This window comes from Spermophilus citellus, assembly GCF_964194105.1.
Source record: "Spermophilus citellus genome assembly, chromosome: X".
NCBI lineage: Eukaryota > Metazoa > Chordata > Mammalia > Rodentia > Sciuridae > Spermophilus > Spermophilus citellus.
In genome coordinates, this window is record NC_138190.1 from 143,540,422 (window position 1) to 143,565,184 (window position 24,763).

At 53.4% G+C, this 24,763-nt stretch overlaps 3 protein-coding genes across 28 annotated transcripts in view; 1 reads left to right on the top strand and 2 right to left on the bottom strand.

The window, feature by feature from the left end:
* Window positions 1-7,370: 7,370 nt before the first annotated feature.
* LOC308639225 (protein EOLA1-like) overlaps window positions 7,371-24,763 on the top strand; it is a 34,986-nt gene continuing 17,593 nt past the window's right edge. For 2 of the 26 annotated variants that reach the window (XR_014020022.1, XM_081277412.1), the window contains exons 1-3: window positions 10,776-11,499; window positions 12,125-12,587; window positions 13,369-13,632. Coding sequence is in view for 25 of the 26 variants with exons in the window: in XM_081277412.1 (XP_081133538.1) it covers window positions 12,335-12,587; window positions 13,369-13,592 (477 nt within the window). In the remaining variant the exon portion in view is untranslated. The other 24 variants (XM_081277415.1, XM_081277413.1, XM_081277416.1 and 21 more) reach the window with 24 other exon arrangements.
* On the bottom strand, window positions 13,598-18,097 carry HSFX3 (heat shock transcription factor family, X-linked member 3). Its single transcript, XM_081277390.1, has 2 exons — window positions 15,931-18,097; window positions 13,598-15,524 (listed from the first exon to the last, which is right to left on the bottom strand). The coding sequence occupies exons 1-2, from the start codon at window positions 16,549-16,551 to the stop codon at window positions 14,850-14,852; spliced, it is 1,296 nt and encodes a 431-aa protein (XP_081133516.1). The 5' UTR covers window positions 16,552-18,097; the 3' UTR covers window positions 13,598-14,849.
* On the bottom strand, window positions 19,297-23,785 carry LOC308639224 (melanoma-associated antigen 8-like). Its single transcript, XM_081277394.1, has one exon. It carries the CDS (start codon window positions 23,764-23,766, stop codon window positions 23,047-23,049), a length of 720 nt encoding a protein of 239 aa, XP_081133520.1. The 5' UTR covers window positions 23,767-23,785; the 3' UTR covers window positions 19,297-23,046.

Consider the following 24,763-nt stretch of genomic DNA (forward strand, 5'->3'; position numbering starts at 1 on the left):
TGCAGAGGAAGCTTCTAGCAGGTGAGGACACCTAGGCACGTGCAATGCATGGGAAGGCAACTGCCAAGACAATGGAAATGATCAGTGGCGATTACATTGTTGGATGACTCCCTGTGGATTAAGGAAGGCAGAAGGCAGTTAACCTATGACTAAAAACTAAGCAGAAACACAAGCTTCTCCTCTAGGGTCATAAAGTAGCTCCCATGTCAGGCACAGTGAACTGCAGAAGTTGAATATCAAAAACACACTTTGTTAAGGAGGCCGGCCTCCAAAGATGGCTGGATGTTCAACCAAGGCAACTCAGTCTTGCCAAGAGCAGAAGCACTGTGCACAGACCTGCCTGTCAAACACGGGGAGCAGGGACAAGCAGAAGATCCCAAATGTCAGACTCCCCAAATGCCTCTGAAACTTGTGAGCCTACAGTATGCCTCACCCCCACCCCCCGCCACACACACACACACACACGCCATTCCCAAGGGAGTTATAGGAATCTTTTCCCCCACAGCAGACCTCCTTCCTAGGAGCTGTCCTCACTGTATCTGGCTGGCAGGGAGGGTGTCCAGCCATCCCAGCTGGCTGTGGAGCCTGCAGTATTACAACCAGCAGAGGGCTCAGAATAGCAGGATGGGGCCAACCTGCTGCCAGATGTCTGAGCAGAGTTAGGACAGTACAGCACAACACGGACAGGGCTGCTGGGCCTGATAAGGGAGACAAAGAAGACACCTATAGATGAAGGAACAGCACACACCTGCACCTATGGCCAGTCGGAGTCCCTAGAGGATAGGACACTAAGGGAGCCTGACCAGGGGTTCTGAAAACTCAGATCTAAGTATTCCCTAATTAGACACATAACCTAAAGCCCTGGCAAGGCCCCTAGGATGGTGCAAACTCACTACTGGGATGGATCCTAGAAACCAGGAAACACCACTGTTCTAGGAAGAACAGCCTTGAAAGGCTAGCAGGGCCATGGCAGACAGTAAATAAAAGAAGGGAGACAAGGGTGAAAAGAGTGGGTCTGCTGGAACTGGACAGATCAGGTGAAGCCAGAAGACTTCCCAGGGGAGTATGTGCCCCAGAGGGCTCAGAAGACACATCCTGTACCAAGAGGTTCAGGGATGTGCTGAAGAAAGGACACTAGCATCACTCAGAAGCTTGGCAGTTGCTCCTCTACAGGCCAACCCCAAGGGAGCCTCCTATCCAACAAGGCTCCCAGGGAAAAGCCCAATAGCCTGCCACCCTCTCCTCCTCCTCTTTCTTAGCCGCAGCAGCAGCGGGAATAGAGGTTGGGGCAGCATTGAACAACACTGAGCACATAGAAGCTGAACTGAGGACTACACATCCTCCACAGTTGAGAGCAATGGAGACCACCAGCACAAGCCAGCCTCCCTTAGAGCACAGCAAAATCACAACCAACACGGTACAGCTCAAGGTGGACACTCAAAGGGAGCAAGGATGAGTGAGCAGGAGGCTGAGGGCAGCCATGCCAACAAACCACTCACCTTGCCTGCTCAGTTCCTGCCCCAGTCCAGCTTCCAGAACTGGAACACATTGAATAACATGGTGGCCAGGTCCCCAGGAAGGAAGCTGCAGTACCATGGCAAGTAGATGCTATGATGTTCCCCCAGCCCTGCCTGAAGGCAACAATGGCTATGTGCTGGGTCACTGAACAGCAGGGAAATGGGAATAACCAGAGAAGGCTCTTGCACACAGTGTCCCATGGGACACTCATATCTGGAGTCTCAATAAGCTCCATGGGAATGGTGGCCTCAGGAAGAACTGCTGTGCTTACCTAACTAGACAGAGGATGTTGCTGGATCCAAAGTGGGATGATCCATTCCCTGAGGATTTGACTGCTGTGAGGTCTTGAACATGGAGGGGTGGAATTCACAATGGGCTGCAGAGCTACTGCCATATCGGGTCAATTTCCTGAGTAACCTTTCAGAATATGGGCGAACACTTACCATAATAATAAAAAAAAAAGGTGGAGGAAAAATGCAATACAGCATGTGCTCAATTGAATGACCAAACACTGTATAGGAGAAAAAGCAAGAAAAATAAATGTTCCTGCCTCTCACAAATGACCTCAGGACCGTTCTTTGCTTCTGATTCTCATACACGTTTCTGTACTTTCCAAAGTTGCCACAGTGAGTGTGGAGGCACATGTCAGCAGAATGGGTCTTCCGTAGAGAGCCCACTGATCCCAAAACTCCAGCCTAGTAACCATGGAGAGGAGTTGACAACTTGTCTTCTGGCATCACCCTCCAATCATGTAAACAAATAATATGGATTTGTCACTAGGCCATGGCATGACATTCCAACCCTCCCCAGCTTTGGAGGGCACATCACATGGCTCAGTGCTTGTTTGCATAAAGACTGAACTATTAGGAGAGTAAAGAATAGAGTGTGTCAGGACCAGGCACAGTGCTCCATGTCTGTAATCCAAGCTACTTGAAAGGCTGAGGCAAGAGGAACACAAGTCCAAGGCCAGCGTTAGTGAGACCTTGTCTCAAAATGACAAATAAAAAAGGCTGGGGATGAAGGTCACTGGAAGAGCATCCCTGGGTTGAATATCCAGTACACTAAAAAAAAAAAAAGGTATAGTCTGATTAAATTAAAAGCTGCTAATAATGTTTTGGCACCATAAATTCACAGAAACACACAAAGGTCATACTTGGCTCTTTACTATCTGCATCTGTTTTAGTTTGAATCTGGAATAGCCCTCAAAGGCTCCTGTGCTGAAGGCTTGGTCTGGAGAAGAAAGCAGAGCTTGTGGAGGAGACTCAATCCTGATCCCAGGAGTTGAGCAAAGCTCAGTGTTAGTGGGGAGTAGACAAGGAGAAGGTGCTTGAGAAGGAGCAGAGGAAGGAACCCCAAAAGGTTCCACATATCTGCAGGCTACTGCTGGCCTGGAGCCTCTGGAGCCCCTGCAAGGAAAACACAGTGGAAGGAGGAAGTGAGATGGGTCTGGGGAGGGGAGGGCACACCTGACCCGTGATGGCCAGAGAAGGTGGGAGTGAGTCCCCATCAGGATATGGTCCATGAGAGGAGACAGGGAGCCGCTGGTGAAGAGAATGTGATCAGGAGGTCAGACATCAGACCATTTCCAGGGCTGCCGTTGACTTTTTATGTGTAATGAAAATCAAGGTGGAAAAGCATCCTTGTCCTTTTCTCTGTGGCAGCCAAAGACCTCCCCACACGAAACCTAGTGAGGTGATGCTTCCAAGGCCCCACTGCTGCAGCAGAGAGCTGGACTTGCAGCTGCTACCCTGGGACGTCACCTCCTGATCAGACAACAGATCAGGCCTCTGCTGGGCACTCTTATGCCCAGGGAGATGATGCATTAATCTGTGAACTGCACCCCACTTCTCAGCATATCCGAGAGCAAGGAACAGCCCGAAGAGTCAGAAACAGGAGCGCTTACATTATGTCCCCATGGAGTCCCCCACTAGCAGCCATATGCTATGAGAATACAGCTCCTTAGGCAAGTTCCAGCTCATCAAACAATAGGGCCTAAGAACAGGAATGGCACACATTCATGGGACCCTCACTTAGATTCCAAACAGCTCTGAGGAGATGCTGTGGTGCTGGGCAGGGGCTGGAACGACTCGTGGAGGAAAGAGACCTGGAGGGGACACCACCTAGGTGGGAGTCCCATATGAACTTTAAAGCTCCTTGAGCCCTGAGGCCTCCCTCATGTGAACAAGGTACCCTCTCCCACTCATTTTGCCTCCAGCTTTCCTGTTTTCTTGAGCTTCTCCAGGAAAAGTGTAAGTACCTCTCACTGGGAGAGACCACACCTCTGTCCATCCAATGTTTACTAAGCAGCTACCATGCCCCGGCATCCAGCTTACAGAAAGGAGTAAAAGCAGCCTGGCCTTCCAGGAACTTAGAGATGCTGCTGTGGCCACAGACTCCGGGAGAGCAATTGCAGCTCTGGGTTACAAGGAAGGACCTAATGCTTGGAGCATGGGTCTACCAGAAGGAAGGCTACCAGAAATAGGATACTTGATTATGAAACAGTGAAGGCGAATTGAAAGTTGTGCTTTGGAGGATAGGTTGTCAGGATAAGAGGGGATGGACATTCTATTCTGTACGAACCATAGCTTCAAAGCAAGGAGTCCTGTGGGACAGATTGGGTCAGGGACCAGGTACCCCAAAGCACACTTTGACTCTGGCCAGTGTTAGTCCAGAAGAGGGGAGAGAGCTCAGGCTGAAACTTGAGGCGCCTGCACCCCAACAGGAGAAGGCTTGGCAGGTTTTCAGTAGGGGACTGATTTGCAAGGTAGAGAGTGAAGGGTACTGTGTGGAGGACCAACAGAAAACACACAACACAGGACTCTAGGCCAGTCAGGAAAATCAGGGAATAGCACAGACACCAGAGAATGTGGCCTGACCTCAGCAGGTAGCAGAGGGAACAAAGGAAGAGGAATCTGTCTTCTTACATGTAAGGTAGAGTCAGGGACCTAGAACTTGGCTCTCCAGTCACTGGGCAGGACAGTGTAGGGAAGCATGGTGATCCTGAGGGAAGGCTGTGGTGTGAAAGAGGAAAAGCCAGGTTGGCACGAAGTTGGGATGTGGTTTTGGCAACTTAGGTCTGAGGGGCAGCAGCACATAGGGTGGTGCTATTCGGCTCCCTTCAAAACAAAGGATGGTTATTCCCTGCCTCACTGGCAGGAACCAACAACGCATCTAGGGGAAAGGAAAGCTGTGGGGGGTTCATCCCTGTGGTGCAAGCCTCAGCCCCGAATTCTGTGGACACAGGCAGGCGTCTCTCTTCTCCCAGTTGCTATTCCTCTGGAGTGCACCCTAAAGTACACACTCAGGGTTCGGTTAGGTCCATGAGGACCCTGGTTTGGCCATTTTCCCCTCTTGACTAAGCTTTCTCCTCAGTTCTGCCCTGTGCCTCTGGCAGCTCCTCCCACAGCTCTGTGGGCTCCTCCCCCAACTTGACCACAGGTCCCCCCCCTCCCTGGTGCAGCACTAGGTCTTTCCCCAGCTCTCTCCAAAGATCTGCCTGCATCTCTGCACTAGCTCCTTCCAAAGTGCTTGAGCACTCAGCAACTTCCCCAATTCTTAGCCACAGCTCTGCCTATTGGCTATAATCAGCATCTCCTCAGCCACATCTGCCCCCAGTTCCGCCCTCCTCCCCCCAGTTCTGTGCTAGCTCCTAGCTCACCTTTCTCACAAGTCACCCTGTTCTTGCATAGTTACTTCTGCCCCAGCTCTTTCCTATAAAGACAACCTCAGAGACAGGTCAGGTGGCATCCACCTGTAATTCCAGTGGCTTGGGATCCTGAGGCAGGATGGCGAGTTCATCAGGCTCAGAAACCTAGTGAAGCCCTAAGCAACTCAGTGAGAACCTGTCTCCATATAAAATATTAAAAGGGGGGGGGGGCTGGGGAGGGGCTGGCTTGTGGCTCAGCGATAGCGTGCCCCTGGGTTCAATCCCTAATACCAAAAAAAAAAAAAAAAAAAGAAAGACAACCGCAACTCTTTCCCATAAAACTCTGTGCTCTTCCCTTGCCCCTCCCACAAAGCTGCCCCCCCATCCTGCTCCAGTAAGGGCTCATAGACCCACCCAGCTCTTCCCACACTTCCACCCCCCCCCAATTCCTAACCCAGCTCTCACACCTGTGCCCAGCTCCTCTCATAGCCATGCTCCTCATCTGAAATCTTACCACTCATAAGCCCTTCCCTAGTCCTCCCATAAATCCACCCCACTCTACTTGGGTTTCTCAACCCCACCCACAACTCCTGCATAGTAACTCACAGCCCTGGCCTGCTCCCAAGTTCCAACTCCTGCCCCTGAACCTAGCCCACAACTACTCCTACCTTTGCATTTGTGGCCAGACCCCATGACACATTAAAACTCGGCCCCACCCCAATTCCTACCTGAGTAATAATAGCCCTACCCAGCTCCACATTTTGTTGTTGTTGTTGTTGTGTTTTGGTACCAGGGACTGAAATCAGAGGCACTCAATCACTGAGCCACATTCCCAGCCAAATTTTGCATTTTTAGAGACAGAGACTCACTGAGTTGCATAGCCCCTAGCTGTTGCTGGCTATGAAGTCGTGATCCTCCCAACTCAGCCTCCAGAGCCACTGGGATTACAGGTCTGCACCCAGGCCAGCTCCAACACGTCTCCCTCAGCCCAGTCCCAACAGGAACTCAGGAACTCAGCCCCACCCAGCCACCTCCTACAGAGGCCAGCTCCCAAACAGTACATAACTCCTTGAGCCCCGCCCTGCTCCTCCCACAGATGTGCTCCCACACTATTTCATTACTCACAGCCCCGCCCCAACTTCTACCTTAGTCCAGAGCTCCATCCTCAACTCCACCTCACTCCTTCGCACCACCCCTCCCAATTCCGCTCTCATTCCACGTAGCCCCGCCCAACTCTATCCGCAGACCTGCCTCCAACACCTACTTCACTCCCTGCAGCCCCGCTGCCAACTCCCGCCCAGCTTCTCCCACATCCGGTCCCGCCCAGCTTCTCCCACATCCGGTCCCCACCCCTACTCACCCCGCTCCACCTGCAGCCCCAAACCCACCTCACTCCTTGCAGCCACGCCCCCAACAGCTACGTATTCCTCATAGGCCCGCCCCAACTCCTACCTCCTCGCAGCCCTGGGCTCGGCTACAGGTTTCCCCAACCCCGCCCAGAACTGTCACTCCTCACAACCAAGCCCAACTCCACCCGCAGCCCCCCCTAACACGCCCCCGACACTTACGTCACGCTAAGCCCCGCCCCTAACTTTCCCATTCCTTGCCGGCCCGCCGCCAACTTCTACCTCACTCCTCACAGCCCTGCCCCAAACTTGTAGGTCTTGCAGCCTCGGGAAACTCCTCCTTGCAACCCTGCCCGGAACACCCACCCCACTGCTCTGGGCCCAGCACACCTCCACCCCATCTCTTCCCGCAAACAGGCCCGCAACTCCTCCCTCACTCCTGAAGGCCCCGCTCCCAAATACCACCTCATTCTTGCAGGCCCGCCCCAACTCCTACCTCACTCCTTGCAGTCCCGCCAAGCTCCTCTGGACAAGCCCACCCAGAGTTCCTATCTCACTCCTTGCTGTCAGGTCCCCAGAGCCTATGTCACTCATGGAAACACCGCCCCCAACTCCTACCTAAGCCCCGCGGAGCTCTTCTGGATAAACCCGCCCACAGCCCCTCTCTCACTCCTCACCGCCCAGAACAGCTCCACCCGCAGCCCCGCCCAGCTCCTCCCACTGACATGCCTCCAACGCCTACGTCACTCCTCCCGCCACGCCCCCAACGCCTACGTCACTCCTCCCGCCACGCCCCCAACGCATTCTCATTCCTTACAGCCCCGCCCCAACTCCTACCTCACTCCTAGAAGCCTAGCTCAGCTACCCTGGTAGCCCCCCCGCCCCCAGCTTATACCTCAGCAATGTCCCCCCTTCCTACCTCCATACTCAACCCGCCCCAAACTCCTACCTTTCCACTCTCTCATGGCTGGCCTTTCTCTCTAAGCTCCAACCCTCCCCGCAGCACCGTCCCTAACGTTCTCTGAGGCTGGCCTCATTCCAACCTTTCCTTTTACTCCCGTGGGTCCTTTTCTAACTCTACTCCCTCTTCCTGGTCACGGGACTGCAGAGCTCTGATCCTGGTGGGATGGGCCAGGGGGTCAGGGCCTAGGGAGTCCCCACAGCATTTTCTCCTTGCCGCCTGGGGAGGAAGTGCGTGCTGGCATCAGTGCGTGATTACGTACGCGCGTGGCTCCCTATCCGTGGCACGTGGCTACAGGCGGTCGGCCTGATTGGCTGGGCACAAACAAGCTGCGAACCGACGTGAGTGGTACGTAATCACGTGTGGGCGTGCTTGCATGAGTGGGTGGGTGCGTGCCTGCCTGTGCTCCTGCTGGAAGGGACTTTGGGGGCTGGGCTAAGGCGCCAGCGTTCATGCCTGCGAGCCCCTGTCCACAACCTAAGGTGTCCCAGAGGCGGCAGCAGCGCAGCCCCAACACCGGCCCAGCGCTCTCCTGCGCCTCATCATCTCCTCACCAGCCGGCGGAGCCCTTCCCAGGGCTGGTGGCCTCTCCTGGGCCGCGGTGGACTGTCCGGTCCGATGGTCGCAGGTCGGAGTTGGACGAGTGCCAGTGAGCCCAGAGTCCTGAGACTGCCCGCGACCTAAGAGAGCCAGGATCACCCCTGCGGGCGCCTGTGTGCTCCTCGCTTCTCCTAAGGTGCCTCTGGACTGGGGTTTCCCTGGAAGTGGGACTCAAAACCCATGCATTGGAGCCCTCGTCAGCTCCTACTCCGACAGGCTTCACGCCCTGTCTTCGGCCAAGTGCGTGTTTGTGATGTGCTTCTGCCAGCACACAGCTAGTGTGCTGCTCCACTCACACCTGCCCCACCTTACCTCGAGCTGTGGACTCCCTGAGACCCCAGGCGATGAGATGTTCAGCTCTGCCCTGGGTCGCTGTGCCCTGTGAGGTCTGCCCAGAATTAAAGTGAGGGTGATGTGATTTGGGGCCTCCAAACCTTTGCCCTGAGACCATGTGAGGAGAGGTGCCAGTTTTCTGCTCTTGGATCCTGGGTCCTGGCCTAAGAGCAGGGCTCCTTTCCCGAACTGACTTCCCACCCACCTAACTGATACATCATGTGATCCTTGACCCAGACACGGGACTAGCCCCACTGTCGTGGGCATCGGTAGCAGACCCAAGCTCTGGTGAGGTGCACATGTGTGTTCCCCTTGAAATATGCCCTCCCAGATAGTCCTGGTCTTTGGTGCTCGCTGAGTAGGAAAGCCTTCTGGTGCCACTATGCAGCATTGCTGTCTTATCCTTCACCTGCCCTCCTTATCTCCTGTCCTTGTGCAGGTGAAGAAGCTGAGACAAGCAGAATGGGGCTTCCCCCTCAAGCCCCAGGCAGGTATCCTATACAGCCCCAGGCAGGAGGGGGCTCAACCCCCTGATTGCCTTTAGTTGTCACTAGGGAGTCCACCCCCGCAGGTCATGTTTCAGAGTTGTGGTTTTGTGGTGTCCATGAGGAAGGTGTCAGCTCAGAAGCTGAGTGGTGGGAACTAGGCAGACCTTCACTCTGGTCACACATCTCAGTAGAGGAGAAAGAAATGGCGAGGCCTGGTGAGAGGCATTCTGCCTTCCTCATAAGTCAGGAGGATGGGGGATCCTTTGTCACCCATCAGCAGGATGATGATGCTGTGGGCTGTGTGTGGGACAATGGCACCACTGGTTGGGTGAGTCTTTGTGGAAGGCCACTTGCTGGCGTATTTCAGCATCTTTGATGTGTATGCCAACAAGTTTGTTTCAAAGAATATCAATTCTAGTGGCAGAAAGTGGGAAGCAGCTTCTAACTATCCATCAGTAGAGCAATGCATGATTGTGTAAAGTATGGGGCCGCCAAGAGTGGGATGCCATCCAGAGGACGAATAGTGACGCAGATCAAGAGGTACAGAGAGGAAGAATGTGCTTGAAGTGCTATTGAATGGAAAGGTCTGGCCCTACTTTGTGGAGATGTATGGGTGGGGAACACCTCACACCTATCTATTATTTTGCCAAGATAGCCATAAGAAAGTGCCACAAATTGGGTGACTTAAAGAACAGGAAGCTATCCCCACACATTTCTGGAGGCTGGGATGTGAAACCAAAGTGTCAGGGGCCTCTGTGTCTTCTGTGGTCCCTTGGAGAATCTGCTCTATCCCTCTCCCAGCTTCTGGCTGTCGGTGGGCAATCTTCGGTGTTCCTTGACTTGAGGAAGCATCACCCCAATCTCTGCCTTCATCTTCTCATGGTGTTTTCCCTCTGTGTATGCACACCTCTAAATTCCCCAGTTTTGTCAGGACACCATCTATACTGGATGTGGGCCACCCTAGACAGTTGGATTTTACTGGATTCCATTTGTAAAACATCCATCTTTATGGTTGCGGTGTGAGGTGCTGGGGGTAAAGCCCTTCAAGATAGGGTTTCTAAGGGGACACAGGGAAACCCTGAGGACCCAACAAAGGCCCTGGGGTAGGAACTGGCCCTGGGATGGAAGACAGGCCTGTGCAGCAGCAGCAGCAGCAACAGCAGGGAGGTGGATAAAGGGGAAAGAGGGCTGATGGCAGGGGCAAGGAACCAGACCAGGAGGGAGCTTGTGGGCCTGGTGAGCAGTGTCCATTCTGCCCTGGTTGGACAGGAACCCTTGGAAGGTTTCAGCAGAGGAGTGCCATGATGTGGTTGCCCCTGAATTGGGGTCGCTCTGACTGCAGCTTGGATGCCAGAGAGCAGTGCCACATGCTGAGCAGTGATGAGGATACTGCTTGAGAAGCCAGCAGGTGGTAGGAGATTGGACTGGGAGGGTGGCCATGTAGACCGACCATGGCCTGGCATGAGATTGGGGATAGGCTTTGGAGATATGGCCATGGGACATAGGTGGTGGATGAGGGAAAGAGAGGGAGGAAGGAGAGCTCTAGGTCTGGGGCAGAGATATGGTATAGGTGGTGACCCCACCTACAGATGTGGAAGGGAGGTGGATTTGGTGTGCAGGGGTTGGGTCCTCAGTCTGTTGGCCTGACCAGGAAAGGCTGAGGCTAAGAAAGTTTGGCCAGTGGGCCATGTAGTAGAGGGGCCAGCAAGCACTCTGGAAGCCTGGGAAGGAGTTGGAAAGGGGATAGTCAGCCAGACCTGGGCTGCTGAGGGTCATGTGAGGTGAAGACAGAACTAGCCAAACCCATATTCAGTGCCTGTGGGATACCAGATACCCAAAGGGGAGGGTTCATGTAGCGAGGGCTTGAGTCCAGTGAGGTGAGGAGGGAGACGTAGAGAGCTTTGCTGAGGTCTCTGCTGTGCAGAGTTGTCGCGGAGGGAGACAGAAGCTAGAGGAACGTCCTTCACCGGACGCAGCATGTGCGGGCACAGCTCTGTGTGCAGAGGAGTCCTTTTGTGTCGGGGGGAGTAGTTTTCCTGAGTGAGAGCACAGAGGCAGGGCCTAGGCCTGGAGTGAGGTAGAGAAAGGATGGCTTGTTAGGGGAAGCCCAGCCCTAGAAGGAGGAGGAAGGCAGAAGATCTGGCACAGAAAGGGAGGCTGTGGGTTGGTGGAGGAGTGAGTGCCAGGCTTCTTTTGTCCTGATGGGGCCTTGTCTTTGGAGGGTGGGCGTGTTTCCTTAAAACCATAGGAGATACTTGGGGGTGAAGTGGATGGGCTTGAAGAGGGTACAGGGAGGCACTAGGCAGAGTGGAGGGGGCAGCTCATGGGTAAAGGGCAGAGGCGCCAGAGGACAGGACCCCAGGCTTGATGTTGCTGCCGCTACCAAGAGTAGCCACCATTTGGGACTGTCCTACTAGGTGCTCCCAGCACCTGGCCTGCCCTCACAGCCCCAAGGAAACCGAGGCGGCATGGCCTTCAAAGACTGACCTGAGGTTCTGCCATCAAGCCCTGGTGGCTGCCCTGATGAGGACCTGGGCTTCTCACTGAACATAGCACAGGCTTCCTGTGGAAGGGGTCCGTCGTCTCCTGAGGTACATGCATAAAAAGGTGAGGGCCTCGTCAGGGACTGCCTGAGGTCAGTCTGTTCCACTGTGGGCAGTTGCTTCATCTTTCAGCTCCTCCTTCTCTCAGCCATAGAGGGGGCCTAGCAAGTGCTACTGGGCCTGCTGGGTCATTTGAGGATTAAATTCAGTCTGAGCATTCCAGGGCCGGGCACACGGAAGGTGTATGCACACTGGGTAATTGTTCTTATTCTCAGGATTCCTTTGTCTTGGCTCAGGTGGGTGGGGAATGGGGCTCGAGGGGCATGGCACCCAAGTGGGTCTGGAGTAGATACTGACAGGCCACTTGACATCGCAGGGAGTTCTGACATAGGAATCGATAAATGTCGGACACCCAGGAATCGTGCGCAGCAGCCTGCAGTGGTGGGAGCCAGACACTGAGGGACGGCAGTGCTTGTGGTGACGTGGCCAGGTGCCGAGAGTGGTGTTGGGGCGATGTGGGCAGGCAGGAGAAGAGAGATCCAGGCCTGTTCCTCTGTGCCAAAGGCAGCCCACTCAGGGTGAAGCCCCAAGTAGGCCAAAGGGGGCCTCCCTCCTCTGTTTTCACCTAGGACACGGTGACTCCGGTCATGCTACTGACCACACACTGCCCTGCCTGTGCCTTTCTCTAGCTGTTGCCATCCTACTCCACGTGCTCGCCAAAGACTCCACAGGATGGAACCGAATCATCCAAACCCCGGCACCCTGCCTTGAGCCCATGGTGGAGCAGGGCCTCAGTGACTGTGTGGTGACAGGTAGAAGCAGCGAGCCCTCAAGGTCAGTGCGATTTCAGGGCCCGGGGGAAGGACGACTTTGCTGGCTGTGAGCCCAAAGGGAAGGAGATGAAGTTTTCCTGCCTGTCCTTCCGGCAGCCTTATGCCGGTTTTGTCTTGAATGGAGTCAAGACCCTGGAAACGCGGTGGCATCCCCTGCTGAAGAGCCACCAGAACTGCACCATTGCCATCCACATTGCTCAGAGGGACTGGGAAGACAGCTCCTGGAGGGAGCTGCTGGTGGAGAGGCTGCAGATGAGCCCTGGGCAGATCCAGGCCTTACTCTGGGAAGGGGAGAAGTTTGGCCGAGGAGTGATAGCTGGTAAGTGGGGGCATGCCGACCAGGGTGCAGAGAGCTCCAGATTTGCCCCCCGGATGGTGCTCTGAGGTTCATGGCTTCTGTTCTGTTTTCCCTTGAACTGGTGGGCACGTTTGCTGCAGTTTCCCTGAGCAGCACAGCTTTGGAGGGGCCGCAAGAGGCACTGGGCTAGGGGTCTGCGGGCCTGGCTGCACACAACCTTGGTAAATCACCTCTCTCCCCTGGGCTGCAGTTGCTATTTGTGATCTGAGAGGTGTCTGTCTGTGGCACGTGGCCACTGAGTGCCTGCCTCCAAGTCCAGAAGGGGCAGCACTGCATGCCGTTCCAGTTGAGTGGCCTCTAGAGTGAGGCTGCCTGCGCGGCTTCATGTGCCTGCCACACCCGTGATGTTCCCTGGGCGCGTGCCCAACCTCTCAGCTGTCCAGGTCCCGCGTTGGCACCTGCCACCCGGTGACCTCCTGAGGCGTCCCGTTGGCAGTGGTTACCCCTGCAGGCACGGTGCCCTTCTGATATGTAACTGCCACCTCAGCAGTCTTATGGGGCCCACCCATCCCTTGTGCATCCTCAGTGAGGACAAGGCTCTTTCCTATTCATGTCGCCCTGGATTTCACGAACAGAGTGTGGCAGGTCACCAGTGTTGAGTGCGAAAGACTCAACTTGCCTCTAGTCTCTTTTAGTGATATTTTGGGCTCCAGCAGTGTGCCTTTCAATCACCCTGTCATCACACGGCAGGCCTTGGATTATGGAAGGGAAAGCCTTCTGTGTGTTTTCTCTTTGGGCACAGGGCTCGTGGACATCGGAGAAACGTTGCAGTACCCGGAAAACTTAGCTCCCGACGAGGTTGTGGAACTGGAAAATCAAGCTGTTCTTACCAACCTGCGGCAGAAGTATTTGACAGTGGTTTCAAACCCCAGGTGGTTACTGGAGCCTGTACCCCAGAAAGGGGGGAAGGATGTGTTTGAGGTGGACATCCCGGAACATCTGATCCCCGTGGCACACAAGGTGTGACCGCTGTGGGCTCCAGAGAGGAAAGTTGTTGAGACACCCAGTAAATCATGAAACAGACCCATGAAAATCAGGTTAGGTGTGAATCGCCACAGCCCTCAGCATTGCTCGTGGACACAGATTGCTATGCTCACTAGAAGGGAACGGGGGAGGCGGACTTTCCCTGGGCAGTGCCTCCTTGGGCTCATTGAGATCATGTGTGGTACCTTGACCTTCAGGGGACAGGCAAGGCCACCAGGAAGTGTCTTGGCATTGCCCCTGATTTTGGTCCAGCTACTTTCTAGATTGTGCAAATAAATGTCCAGATGGTAACTGTTTAGTGCTTGGGGCACCCTTGTGGGTTTTCCCGGCTCTTTCTTTGAGTCAGAGCTCTGGGGTGTATGAAGAGCACCCAGGGGCATGGTGGGAAGTCTGGGACCTGGCACTGAATCCTGCTGGAGAATGACCAGCAGTTCATGGCCCAGTGCATCCCAGGTGAAGAGAACATTGGACTTGGAGCAGCCATCTGTTCCCTCTTGTCATTCTCACACTGTGGGAAAAGTGTCCCTGGGTTCCGCATGGATATCATGCAGCTATTTCCTTCCCAAGCAGAGGATCCTAAATACTGCTGTGATTGAGTCAGGTTGACTTTTGTAGAGACACGTGTGCTGTTTGTTTTGTAGCAATCTTTGGTGACTTTGTAGCACAGTCTGTAGTGGTAGTTATCTGTGGGAACCAGGGGCTCCCCCCACCCTCATGGAGACTGGCATGGCCTGACTCTTGTGAGGCAGGATATCGTACGGTCCATCCCCTCCCAGATGGGAGCCTGATTTTAGGCCTGCAAAGAGGCCCACTGTGTGTTGGGAGACTTCCTGGCAACTCCGGGGTGGGGTTGCCCTGTCAGGAAGGAATCTCCTGCGTTGAGATACCTGAGTTGTGTGAGGTGATTCCCAGGTCAGGAGCCAGGCTCTTCTGTCTTCTGAGCAGCAGGCCATTCAGGGACCAGATCTTGCTGAGCTCACACTCACCATTGCCCAGCCAGGTCCTCCGCTGGGGGCGTGGAACAGCTGCTGCTTCCAAAGGAAAGGGGTTAGGGGAACCTAAGCAGCACCAGCCACCACATTGTGCAAGAGTAGCACGGGAGGTTACAAAGAACAGGACTCGCGACTCTTCTTTGGATCATTTATTTACCCCTTCAGAGTTTTGTTTTCCTCTGTCAAGACCAAAAGTGGGTTCAACATTAGAAAATGTTGACTTTTATCATTGGTGCGTGGGCTGAGTTCAAGGACCTGTGTTGTCCTTGAACTGCTCACAGAGTGCACATTTGTAATCTGAGGAGCCCTCCTGCACCTCCTCCTCATTGTCATCCTCCTCGCCCTCGCCTTGGCCTTCACGAACTTGAACTTCACCTTCACCATCCTCCGGGGGCTCCCTTGGGGACATGGCTGAGAGGGCAGCCAGCAGGATGGAATAACAAGTGTTGTACAAAGACATGACTGAACAATAATCAGGGTAACCCTGGGGGCTTCCGGGCACTTCCCCCTCGCCTTCCATTCCAGCGGTAGCTTGGGAGGAAGGTGTGCGGCCTTCATCCCCATCGGGGCCCCTTGGCTCCTGCGGGAGCTGGTTTTCCAGGGGTTGTTCAGAGACACTGCTCATCGCCCACACCCCAGAGGGCATGAAGGGCTGTGTGCCTCTGGGCCCCTGGTCGTCCAGGGCTTCCCTCTGGGGCAGCTTGTGCTCTGCCTTGACCTCATGGTGGAAGCGTGGGGAGCGTCTGGTAGGGACCAGCTTCTTTTTCTTGGCAGATGATGCGCCGCTCTCTCGCCCAGCCGGGTTCTTCAGTGGCGTTGGTATGCAGGTCCCACGCCGAGCAGAGCTTCTCGCTTCTCCTTTTTTACAGATGTTTTCCAGGAGCCCTGGCTTGTCCTTCTGGAAATTGGAGTTGCGGTAGATCTGAAACAAAAGGAAAAGTTTTAGCCTTCCTGGGGTAAAGGGTGCCTTGCTCCGCCCACCCCCACCCAGAATCCTAATGGACTTGGTTTGTAATGGAGGAAATCATTTTCAAGTTCCTGGCCAGTGTGGCCGCCCTTCCTGCGTGACCCCACTCAAGAAAATTCATAGATCAAGGGGGTCAAACACATGCATGACAGTAACTGGCCTCTCAGCCCTTTTTTTCTTGCCTTCAGATTATCTCTAAAGGGTTGTCGCTTAACATGAAATGCTGATTGTTCATCTTTCCATAGGTGATCTACCACACTAGACCAGTGATCCTTGGAAATGAGCCCTATGCAGTGGGATTCATCTGGGGGCGCTAGGAAGGCATTCAAGAAACAGGTGACAGGAGTACTTTCTACTTTACCATCATTCTCTTCTTCCCCCGAGAATAAGCTGATGCATCTTTTGGGCGGATCTTGCTGAATCCATAGAGGTTCAGCTGGCGAATGAAATTCTTCAGGCTGTCAGTTTCAAAAATCCTCTCTGCACCCCTCCGGCCAAGGACCTCTCTCTGGAAAAGGTCAGCCTCGATGACCATGACGTCTCCTTCGCCACCCCAGCACACAGACCTGAAGGTGTCATCTTCCACTATTGCCCAAAGCTTTCTGGGGAAGGAGAGCCTGAGAAGGTTCTCAGTGCCTTCCTCGCTGGTCACCGGCCGGCTAGGTTCTTCTGGTGGCTGGCTCCTACCTTCTGGTGGCTGGCTCGGTTCTTCTGGCGGCTGCCTCGGTTCTTCTGGAGGCTGGCTCGGTTCTTCTGGAGGCTGGCTCGGTTCTTCTGGAGGCTGGCTCGGTTCTTCCAGTGGCTGGCTCTCTTGGGAGCCGGGATCTTGGCTCAGGGCTCGGTCACCATACCCATCCAAACCCTGTCCTGAATCCACCTTGGGATCAGGTGAAGGATGAGATAGGGGCTTGCTTGTTGGCTCTTCGCTGACCAACGAGGCCACCTGGATTTCAGAGTGCTCTTTGACACACTCACTGGCCATGGCGCTACACCATCAGGAGCATTTCCTACCCAAGACTGGTGTAGACGTCCTAGTGAGTCTAAAGCACCTTCGTCCAGGGAAGAGGCTCTATAAATACAGTCCGAGAGGTTCTAGAGCCTCGTAGCAAGGCAACTAGGCACTGACATCACTGTCCTCTTTATTTGTCATGCGATGTCACAGGGCTGACAGGAAGCCAGGCTGGAGGGGGAGTGCTGGCGGAGGGTAGAGGAGGGGAGGGGCAGCGGGGGGGGGGGTGCCCAGCTTCCCTTTGCTCAAAGTGTACAAAGGTGTAGTTCACATTCCTAGAGAAGTCTCCCTTATGCTGACAGGCACATTGTGTCACCTGCCAGCCTCTCCCTAGAAGAGATGAGAAACCAAGACCCCATAGCCACTCCACTCCCAGAGACAGAGGAGGCCTGTTGCAATCCTCTCTGATTTCCTCAAAGACCAGTCCCCAGTTAGTTTGAGCCTGGGTATTACTGAGCCAGGCCTGGTCATGTGGGCTGCTGGGTGACCATACCTCCGAGGTACGGTGGCCCAGCCTTTGGTGGGTAGCCCCCTGCTTTCCTCCCCGCTCCCCCTGCCATCTCCTCCCTACTTGGTATCTTCCAACTGCTCCTGTGGGTTGCTAGGATCTTCTCCCATGGGCCCAAATAAGGAGTGTGTTTCATTGCCACTTGGTCAGGTTGTCCCAAACTAGGAGTAGAGCAGTGCCAAGCAGGGCGGGAGCGCCTCTAGTGTTGAAGGATCGTGTTCCTTCCCCCTGTTGCGTGGTTGAAGGGCAGCGTCTCAGCTGAGCTTGGGAGGCTCCTCTCGAGCTCGGCTTACTGCCAAGCCTCATCCCTCCGCAGATGACGACAAAACTGCCCTTAGTTTCCACTGCTCCCCCCGCTGCCCTTCTCATTGCCCAACACGTGCACAATCTTGAGGCCTGGTCCACAGATGTTCCCAAGGAAAGTTGCTTCTCATTTAGCTAGACGTGACAGAACCATCCCAAACAGGCACCTGACCCCGTGTTTTTCAAGATTACACCACTCTGAGCGTGTGGGTAGCAGTTAAAACCCCCAAAAGTCACCCTCCATGACAGATGAGGACACAAGGCCGGTTTTGGACATCCGTGGGAGACAGTTTGTCCTTACAGTCACTGTACCGGGGGCAAGGGTTTACAGCGGAAGACACCTACCCCAGGCTGAGAGGCACTAGGGTCCTCATCCCACTCTGTGGTCCCCTCTGTCCTGTCCAAGGCTCAGCCCATTGTTTATGTGCGGAGCACAAAGAGGGTTGGAAGGAAATGCTACCCAGGGGCCCTTTCAGTCCATGGGCTCTAATGCTTCATCATGTCCCTGTGTCTGGATTCAGTTCCCGTGGAGAAGATGCTTTCAAACAAGTTTACAAAGCATTCACCCAAGGACTCAGTGTCACTCACACCTTAGCACGTGCACTTAGCGTCTGTACAATAAAATGGAGGTTGTGGGTCGTGTCAGTGAAAGAGGCTTCTGGGGTTCTCAGTTAAACTGCCACGGACCTTCATTAAATGCCAACGTCTCTTTTCTTAGGCAAATTCTCATGACTAGGAATGATGTTTTGTGGTATCCTTACAGCCTGTGATGGTCAGCTGAGTGTTATGACAGTGAAATGCTCGAGGCGGCTAGTCTATGAGGAGAAAAGCCCATATTTAGCCCCAGGTTCTGCCAGCTGCAGGCCTTGGACCCAAGTCTCCGGACCTCTGTTGAGGGTGGCACATCATGCCAGGAGCATATGTTGGAGCAAATCGTTGATGTCCCCAGCCCAGAATGAGAGACATGATGGGCCAGGGTCCCACAGTCCCCCTCCAGGCCATGCTTCAGTGACCCAAAGACCTCCCAATGGTGCTGCACTGGGACTGAGCCTTTGACACACAGACCCTTGGGGGACATTTAACATCCAAATACCAGCGCTAGCTTCTGGAGGACTTGGCTGAGGACTCATAAAGGGATTGGGCCCTTGGGTGGGAGGGAGGTGAAAGTGAAGAACTGGACTGGGGAACCCACACCTCTGGCCTTCAACAAAGAGCCAGTGTTTATTTGATTTGATGTAGACACCCTGGTGTCCTGTGGCTTCTGTAGGACCCTTAGGTAACCATCACCTGTTTTAAGTCACAAAGTATCTGCTGGGATTAGCAGTGCAAGACACCAGGCTCCTCTTAGTCCTGAGGAGGAATCACTCACAGTGCTGGCTGCTCCTTGAGGAGCAGCATCCCTGCACTCCCCTCAGCAGTCTGGCCCACAGGTTCAGCTCCAGACCTTCAGCCACCACTCGGACAGTCTCTGGGCCTCAGCATGCACAAGCCCCTTTCAGTGCTCCTAAGGCCCCCAGGCACCAGACTGGGCACCGCTGGATCCCTGGTACTGTCCTCTGAGCTCCCTGAGAGCTCCCTGCCCATGCTGTCCTCTCATCTGGGAATGCCCTTCTCTACTCAGAGGGCACTCAGCTTTGTGAGCAGCTGTGTATTAGTGAAGACCTTTTGGCTGATATCACAGACAAAACTCAGAACTTGAATGGCCAAACACAAGTTTGTGTTTTGTGTACGAAATTCTGTTTTTTTTTTTTTTGGTCCCAGGGGTACTTAAACACCAAACCACATCCCCAGCCCTTTTATATACATATATATATATATATATATATATATATATATATATATATATATATATATATTTTTTTTTTTTTTTTTTTTTATTAGAGACGAGGTCTCACTGAGTTGCTTAGGGCCTCGCTAAGTTGCTGAGGCTGGGTTTGAACCCTTGATCCTCCTGCCTCAGCCTCCTGAGTCACTGGGATTATAGGCGTGCACCCCCAGCTCTGCTCTCAGGTGACCCAGGGATCCAGACTGCTTCCATCCTATGTTTTGTTATTGAAAGGAGGAAGAAAGCATGGAAATGTATACTGGCTCTCAAATGCCAGGTGGGAGGGATGTGGAAGTGAAGAACTGGACTGGGGAAATGACCAAATGACACTGTCACTCTTGTCTCAATGGCAAGGAAATGTCACATGTCCCTTCCTATCTACAGGCCGGTGGACAGGAGTGTTGCCCCATGCCCAGGAAGGAGAGAGGATATGGCTGGGAACTTGAACTCTCTCCCCAAATCTGTTAGAGAGTAGGAGCTCAACCGGGAGCAAACACTGTCCTTGTTAGGCCACCACACTCATTTCTTCTGGAGCAGTTTCTGAGAAGACCAGATTTGCCTTGAAGTTTTAGGTGCCTGCTGTGGCTGATGATTTCAGTCCAACAGTATCCCATGGAATTGAAGAGGATCACGTCAAAGCTACCAGATAGGGTTCCCCTTCTTCACCCCACAGGACATTTCTGTACTTGCCTCTGCAATACCATCCTCTCAGTAGGCTGAGGGTTACCCCTTTCGTTTGATGCAGGGTAAAATCTTAACCACTGAGCCTCTGCCACCCTCCACATGGCCATTCTTGCCTGAACACCTGGACAGGTCCATTAGTCACACTGAAGCCAGCATTTTCCTGTGAAGCCAGTGCCAGACAGGTGGTAAAAGGATGGGGAATTGCTTTCTCTTTGTGTATATGTGATAAATTTTGAGCTAGCAGGTGGGCATGGGGGGTGCACACCCACAGTCCTAGGGACATGGGAGGCTGAGGAAGGAGGACAGCGAGTTTGGGGCCAGCCTGGGAAATAGTGAGACCCCGTCTCAGAATAAAATCAGACAAGGGCAAGGGATATAGCTCAGTGCTTGGCTAGTGTGAGTGAGGCCCTGGGTTCAGTCCCTGTGCCAGGGATTGAACACATTTCAGCCAGCATCTCCACCAAGGAAGCATTTTCAGCTCCTAAGAGGATTCCAGGGTCTCCAGAGTTCAGATTCATTAGATGCTTGCTCCTGATCTGCACTTTCAGGGAGATGTTAGGTACTGACCACTTAAAGAAGCCCATCTGTTTGTGTTCACTTCCTAGACAAGTGTCAAACAAGAAGCTCACTAAAATCCCACTGCCAATATCCAAGTGGCCTCCAAGGGCCTCCCTCCACCCTCAGGGTTATATCTCAAAGACCAATGGATAATGGGCCAAGTCAAAGTCTACGTGAAGTGCACGGGGAAATCAAAGAACACGCTAACTCCCTGGTAGGGATTGCTGGTGGGTCTAAGACCACCGTCCCTAGACGACTGTTCTGACCAAGAGGCTGTGGCTATCAGACAGGAGTCGGGGTGAGATGTGGGAGAGCCAGGGGACTTCTGCCGGCAGTAAGAATGCTGTGGGTCACATGACACAGGCTCCAGAGGAGGCAGCAGGGACCGGCTGAGTAGCAGTCCAGGTACCAGAGTTGGCACATGGGCACACGGGGGACAACAAGGGAAATGGTGACTGTAATGAGGGAAACTACTGGAACTGGGCAATCAGCTCTCAAGGAACCAACTGTAAAGAACCCCACTTTCTCTGGAATTGCTGTCATTTATGTACTAATTTAGGTACCAAGGATTGAATCCAGGGGTGCTGGATTCAATGGAGCCACAACCCCAGCCCATTTTATTTTATTTTATTTTTTGAGACAGGGTCTCACTAACTTGCTTAGAGCTTCGGTAAATTGCTGAGGCTGGCTTTGAACTGGCAATCCTCCTGCCTCAGCTCCGCAAGTCACTGAGATTTCAGACAGGCTTGTGCTAGGATTGCTTTTTAGTATTTTGGCCTCCCCTAGGGTCTTTCTTATGGGTCACCAGAGGGACATTATGCAGAGCTGAGAAATTATTACTAAGCCAGAAGTTCACCCTCAGCCTGGGAAAATCGTGGGCTCAAGATGAATTCAGACCAAGGGTCTCTTTGCAGCCCCGTCACTAACCAGCTTCTCCTGTCAGAAGTCCCCCGCCAGTCAGCCTCCAGGTCTTCTTCTGCCCAGGGAGACTGATGAGACCTGTCCAGTAGGACAGGTTTTGGGACATGGGTACAGAATGGAAAGCTCCTGGGCTGGTGCCTGGCCTGGAAAGGAACGGTAGTGAGTGGCAGATAGCTGCAGCTCCTAATAGTCCTGGATCCCAGCCTCTACCACTCCGGGGCATCCTTGGCATTGGTTGTCACCAGCACACATTGGAAATTATGCAGCTTAGTTAGATATGGAATACCCCATCAGCCAAAGCGGAAGCTCCCTGACTCAAATTCAGTAAACATTTCCTCTGGGTGAACATACTGCAAAATGTGGGCGTAGAGGAGTCTTCCCCACTGGGAGGACGTTAGGATTTGAGTCAGGACTCACTCCTACCCTCCCAGATTCTGTTCCATCCAAACCACGATTTCCATTCATTCCATCGCCATGCAAAATCAACTGCTTGGTTACAATGGGTGGAATTACACTGGTACTCTAATTAAAACACCACTTTACTGCAGAGTCAGCTCTGGCTCTCCCAACCAAGCAGAGGAGGTCCTGGCCAGGGACTTCTAGGCCTCACTTCTTTAGACATTCAGTCTTCTCTCTCTACAGATCCTTGCAGTTGATGGTAACTGAGCACCAAGCTCTCCTGTTGTGTTCAACCACACAGCACCTCTCACACCTGCCCCAGGTGGAGATTCTGCTCTGCTTCATTCACCATCAAAGGGAACGACTCAGAGTAGTCTTCCATTCTCTCAGCCCTAAGACACACCATCTAAAGGTCTGGCCCTGGCCTCCATGCAGTGTCCTTGAAGTCCAACCTGCAGAAGGCACTGCAGTTTCCCCAAGCCCCAAACTGCCTTGGCTGGCATAGGACATTGGCACTCGGCTGCTCTACACTGGAGGTCCACCTGCTCACCCTCCTTCACATGTTCTTTGGGTCTCTGGGGACACCTCACCGTCTTCCTGACATGGTTGCTGTATTAACATTCAACGATGGGATTCAGTCTGGCTAAGCCTACTGTCTGATTATTCCCACTACTCATTCTTTCTCTTTTAGAAGAGCAGAATTGCACGAATGCTCCATGAATCAATGAGGCAGTGAGGAGAGGGCCTTTTTATTAGCATATAGCTTCTCCTCCATTCTCCAGTACACACAAGCAAATCCAGGTGCACACCAACTTTCTTAAGGATACAGGGAAGACAGGTAATAAGGGAAGGCGAGCATTCACCTTTGATTTCTCTATCATTTATTCATTCTTTTTCATGACCAAGTTCTTTTCCACGTCCAGAAATTATCTCTTACACTCCCATGTGATCTTTGTTCAGGTCCAAAAACTAAAGAAAGAATGAGATGCTAATTAATGAAACAAAAAGCAAAACACCAAAGTCCTAAACACTATGTTCACAGCAATAAATGTATGAGTACGGTCTTCATAACATCCCATTCAGAAGTAAATTAAAGTTTCAATCAACAGGAACATTTGAAAAAACTCCATAGGAAACAAAGTTCAATTTCCAAGTCGCACAAATACAGAAGCATCAAAATGTTAGACAGCAAGATCTCTTCCACCTTCCCTGGCCCCTCACTACTTAGAAAGGTGACTTCTCTCTTCCAACACAGATTGAAAAATGGGCCCTATCTCACGTGGGGGGTGTGGAAGCTTCGGGATGCGACCCTGCCATGTTTCCTGGTCCTGGGCCGTCCCCTGGGCACCCTAGTGGCCCTGGCTACATTTGATACTTTGGCACCCTCTGCCTCATCTCTCAAAGCCTTTTCATACAGGAAAGGGTAGGACCTAGGGTCACTCCCATGGACCTGGGTCCAGTACTCCAGGACTTTCATCTTGCTGGTTTCAGCACGTGCCCTTGGACCCCAAAGGAACTCATAGCAAGCAGGATCACTCCCAGGTACCTGGCGATACTCCAGGTACTGTTCCTGCACCAAATCTTCAGTGATGAGCTTTCTAGGCTTCCCGTAGATGAAGTGTTCCCTCTCAGGATACACCCCCATCACACTCAGCATTTCCCAGACATCTTGCTCACAGGCACGGTCCCCCACCATGAAGATGATGCACAGGATGATTACCAGAAGGCCCGTCTTGGGCATGCTCTGGTCATCGCCCTGCATCCCATCATAGGTGAGGCCCAAAGCATTAACAACAGCATAGGAGTGGTTGGAGGGGTCCACCTCCTCAACATGGATACCAAAGACCAGGTGCATGCACTCAGAGGCCACACTGAAGACCACAGGGAAGTCATCCTGGTTATTTTTGATGACGCTACTCAGCATTTCAGCCTTGGTGGTCAGCTCCTTCATTCGATACTTGAGAAGCAGGAACTGCACCAGGTCAGCCATCTTCTCATCCAGTGGGTCTCCCAACAAGGACTTATGGTCTTTCAGGTTCTTCCAGGAGAATGGACCTTCTGCTGCTTGGCTGCTGGAGAGGTGGATGAACGGGATGCCTGGAGTGGGGGCCGTGGCAACAGAGAGAGCGGAAGATCTCTCAGGCACCTGTGCACAAATCAGTGGCTCAGGACAAGGCCCCTTGCTAAGGGTAGGTGTGGACCTGGAGGAGATGCAGGCAGAGGAGGCCCCCTCCTCCTCAGGCCTGAGAACCTGCACACCATTGAGGCTTGGTGCCTCCCTTTGGGCCTTAGGTTCTCCTTTGTCCTTGTGGCGCTGGCGCTTCTGACCGTGAGATGACATGGCTTTCCTTGGGCACAGCAGGCAAGTCAGTGGGCAGGCGATCAGTCCTGGGAAAGAAAGGGATCCAGCGAACTGAGAACCACGCCCTTGTTAGTGCTCACAAGGGCCCAACCAGTCGTCTGTTAAGGTGGTGATCTAGGGCTACTCAGGCTCCTGTCCTTCTGGTGGGCCTGACTCCTTGAGAAACCGAGGCAGGAAGTGGAACAGCTTCTCAGGTGAAGCTGGCTTGCAGAGCACAAGGCCCCAGGGCTGACCTAGGCCTGTGGACTAGGTACACTGTTCTGCTGAGTTGGGCCCTTGGCATACACTCCCAGCATGCACATCACCAGGACTCCCAGCTCTGCCTGGGCCTCATCTGCTCTGTGACTGGAGTGAAGACTGCAAGCACAACCCTGGACCCCTAACCATAACAGGAGGGACTGGTCCGCCTCTGTGAGGCCTGCAGAAATCTCAGTTGGATGGTCTTATTAGTGGTCACTCTGTGCCCTCAAAATTCCCCTGGAAAAGCCTGGAGTCAAGCTCAAGTTGACCTGAGGTGAACACTCTGAACAAACATCCACTTCTGTGAGACAGAATAAAGGCAGTGAGGGGCCGGGCGTGGTGGCACATGCCTATAATCCCAGGGGATGGGGAGTCTGAGGCAAGA

Coding starts and splice junctions, on each gene's coding strand:
- LOC308639224 (XM_081277394.1), bottom strand. CDS start 23,766: ATGGCTGACCTGGTGCAGTTCCTGCTTCTCAAGTATCGAATGAAGGAG.
- HSFX3 (XM_081277390.1), bottom strand. CDS start 16,551: ATGGCCAGTGAGTGTGTCAAAGAGCACTCTGAAATCCAGGTGGCCTCG. Junction 15,525..15,930: donor GGGGGAAGAAGAGAATGATG/GTAAAGTAGAAA, acceptor CTTTTGTTTCAG/ATCTACCGCAACTCCAATTT.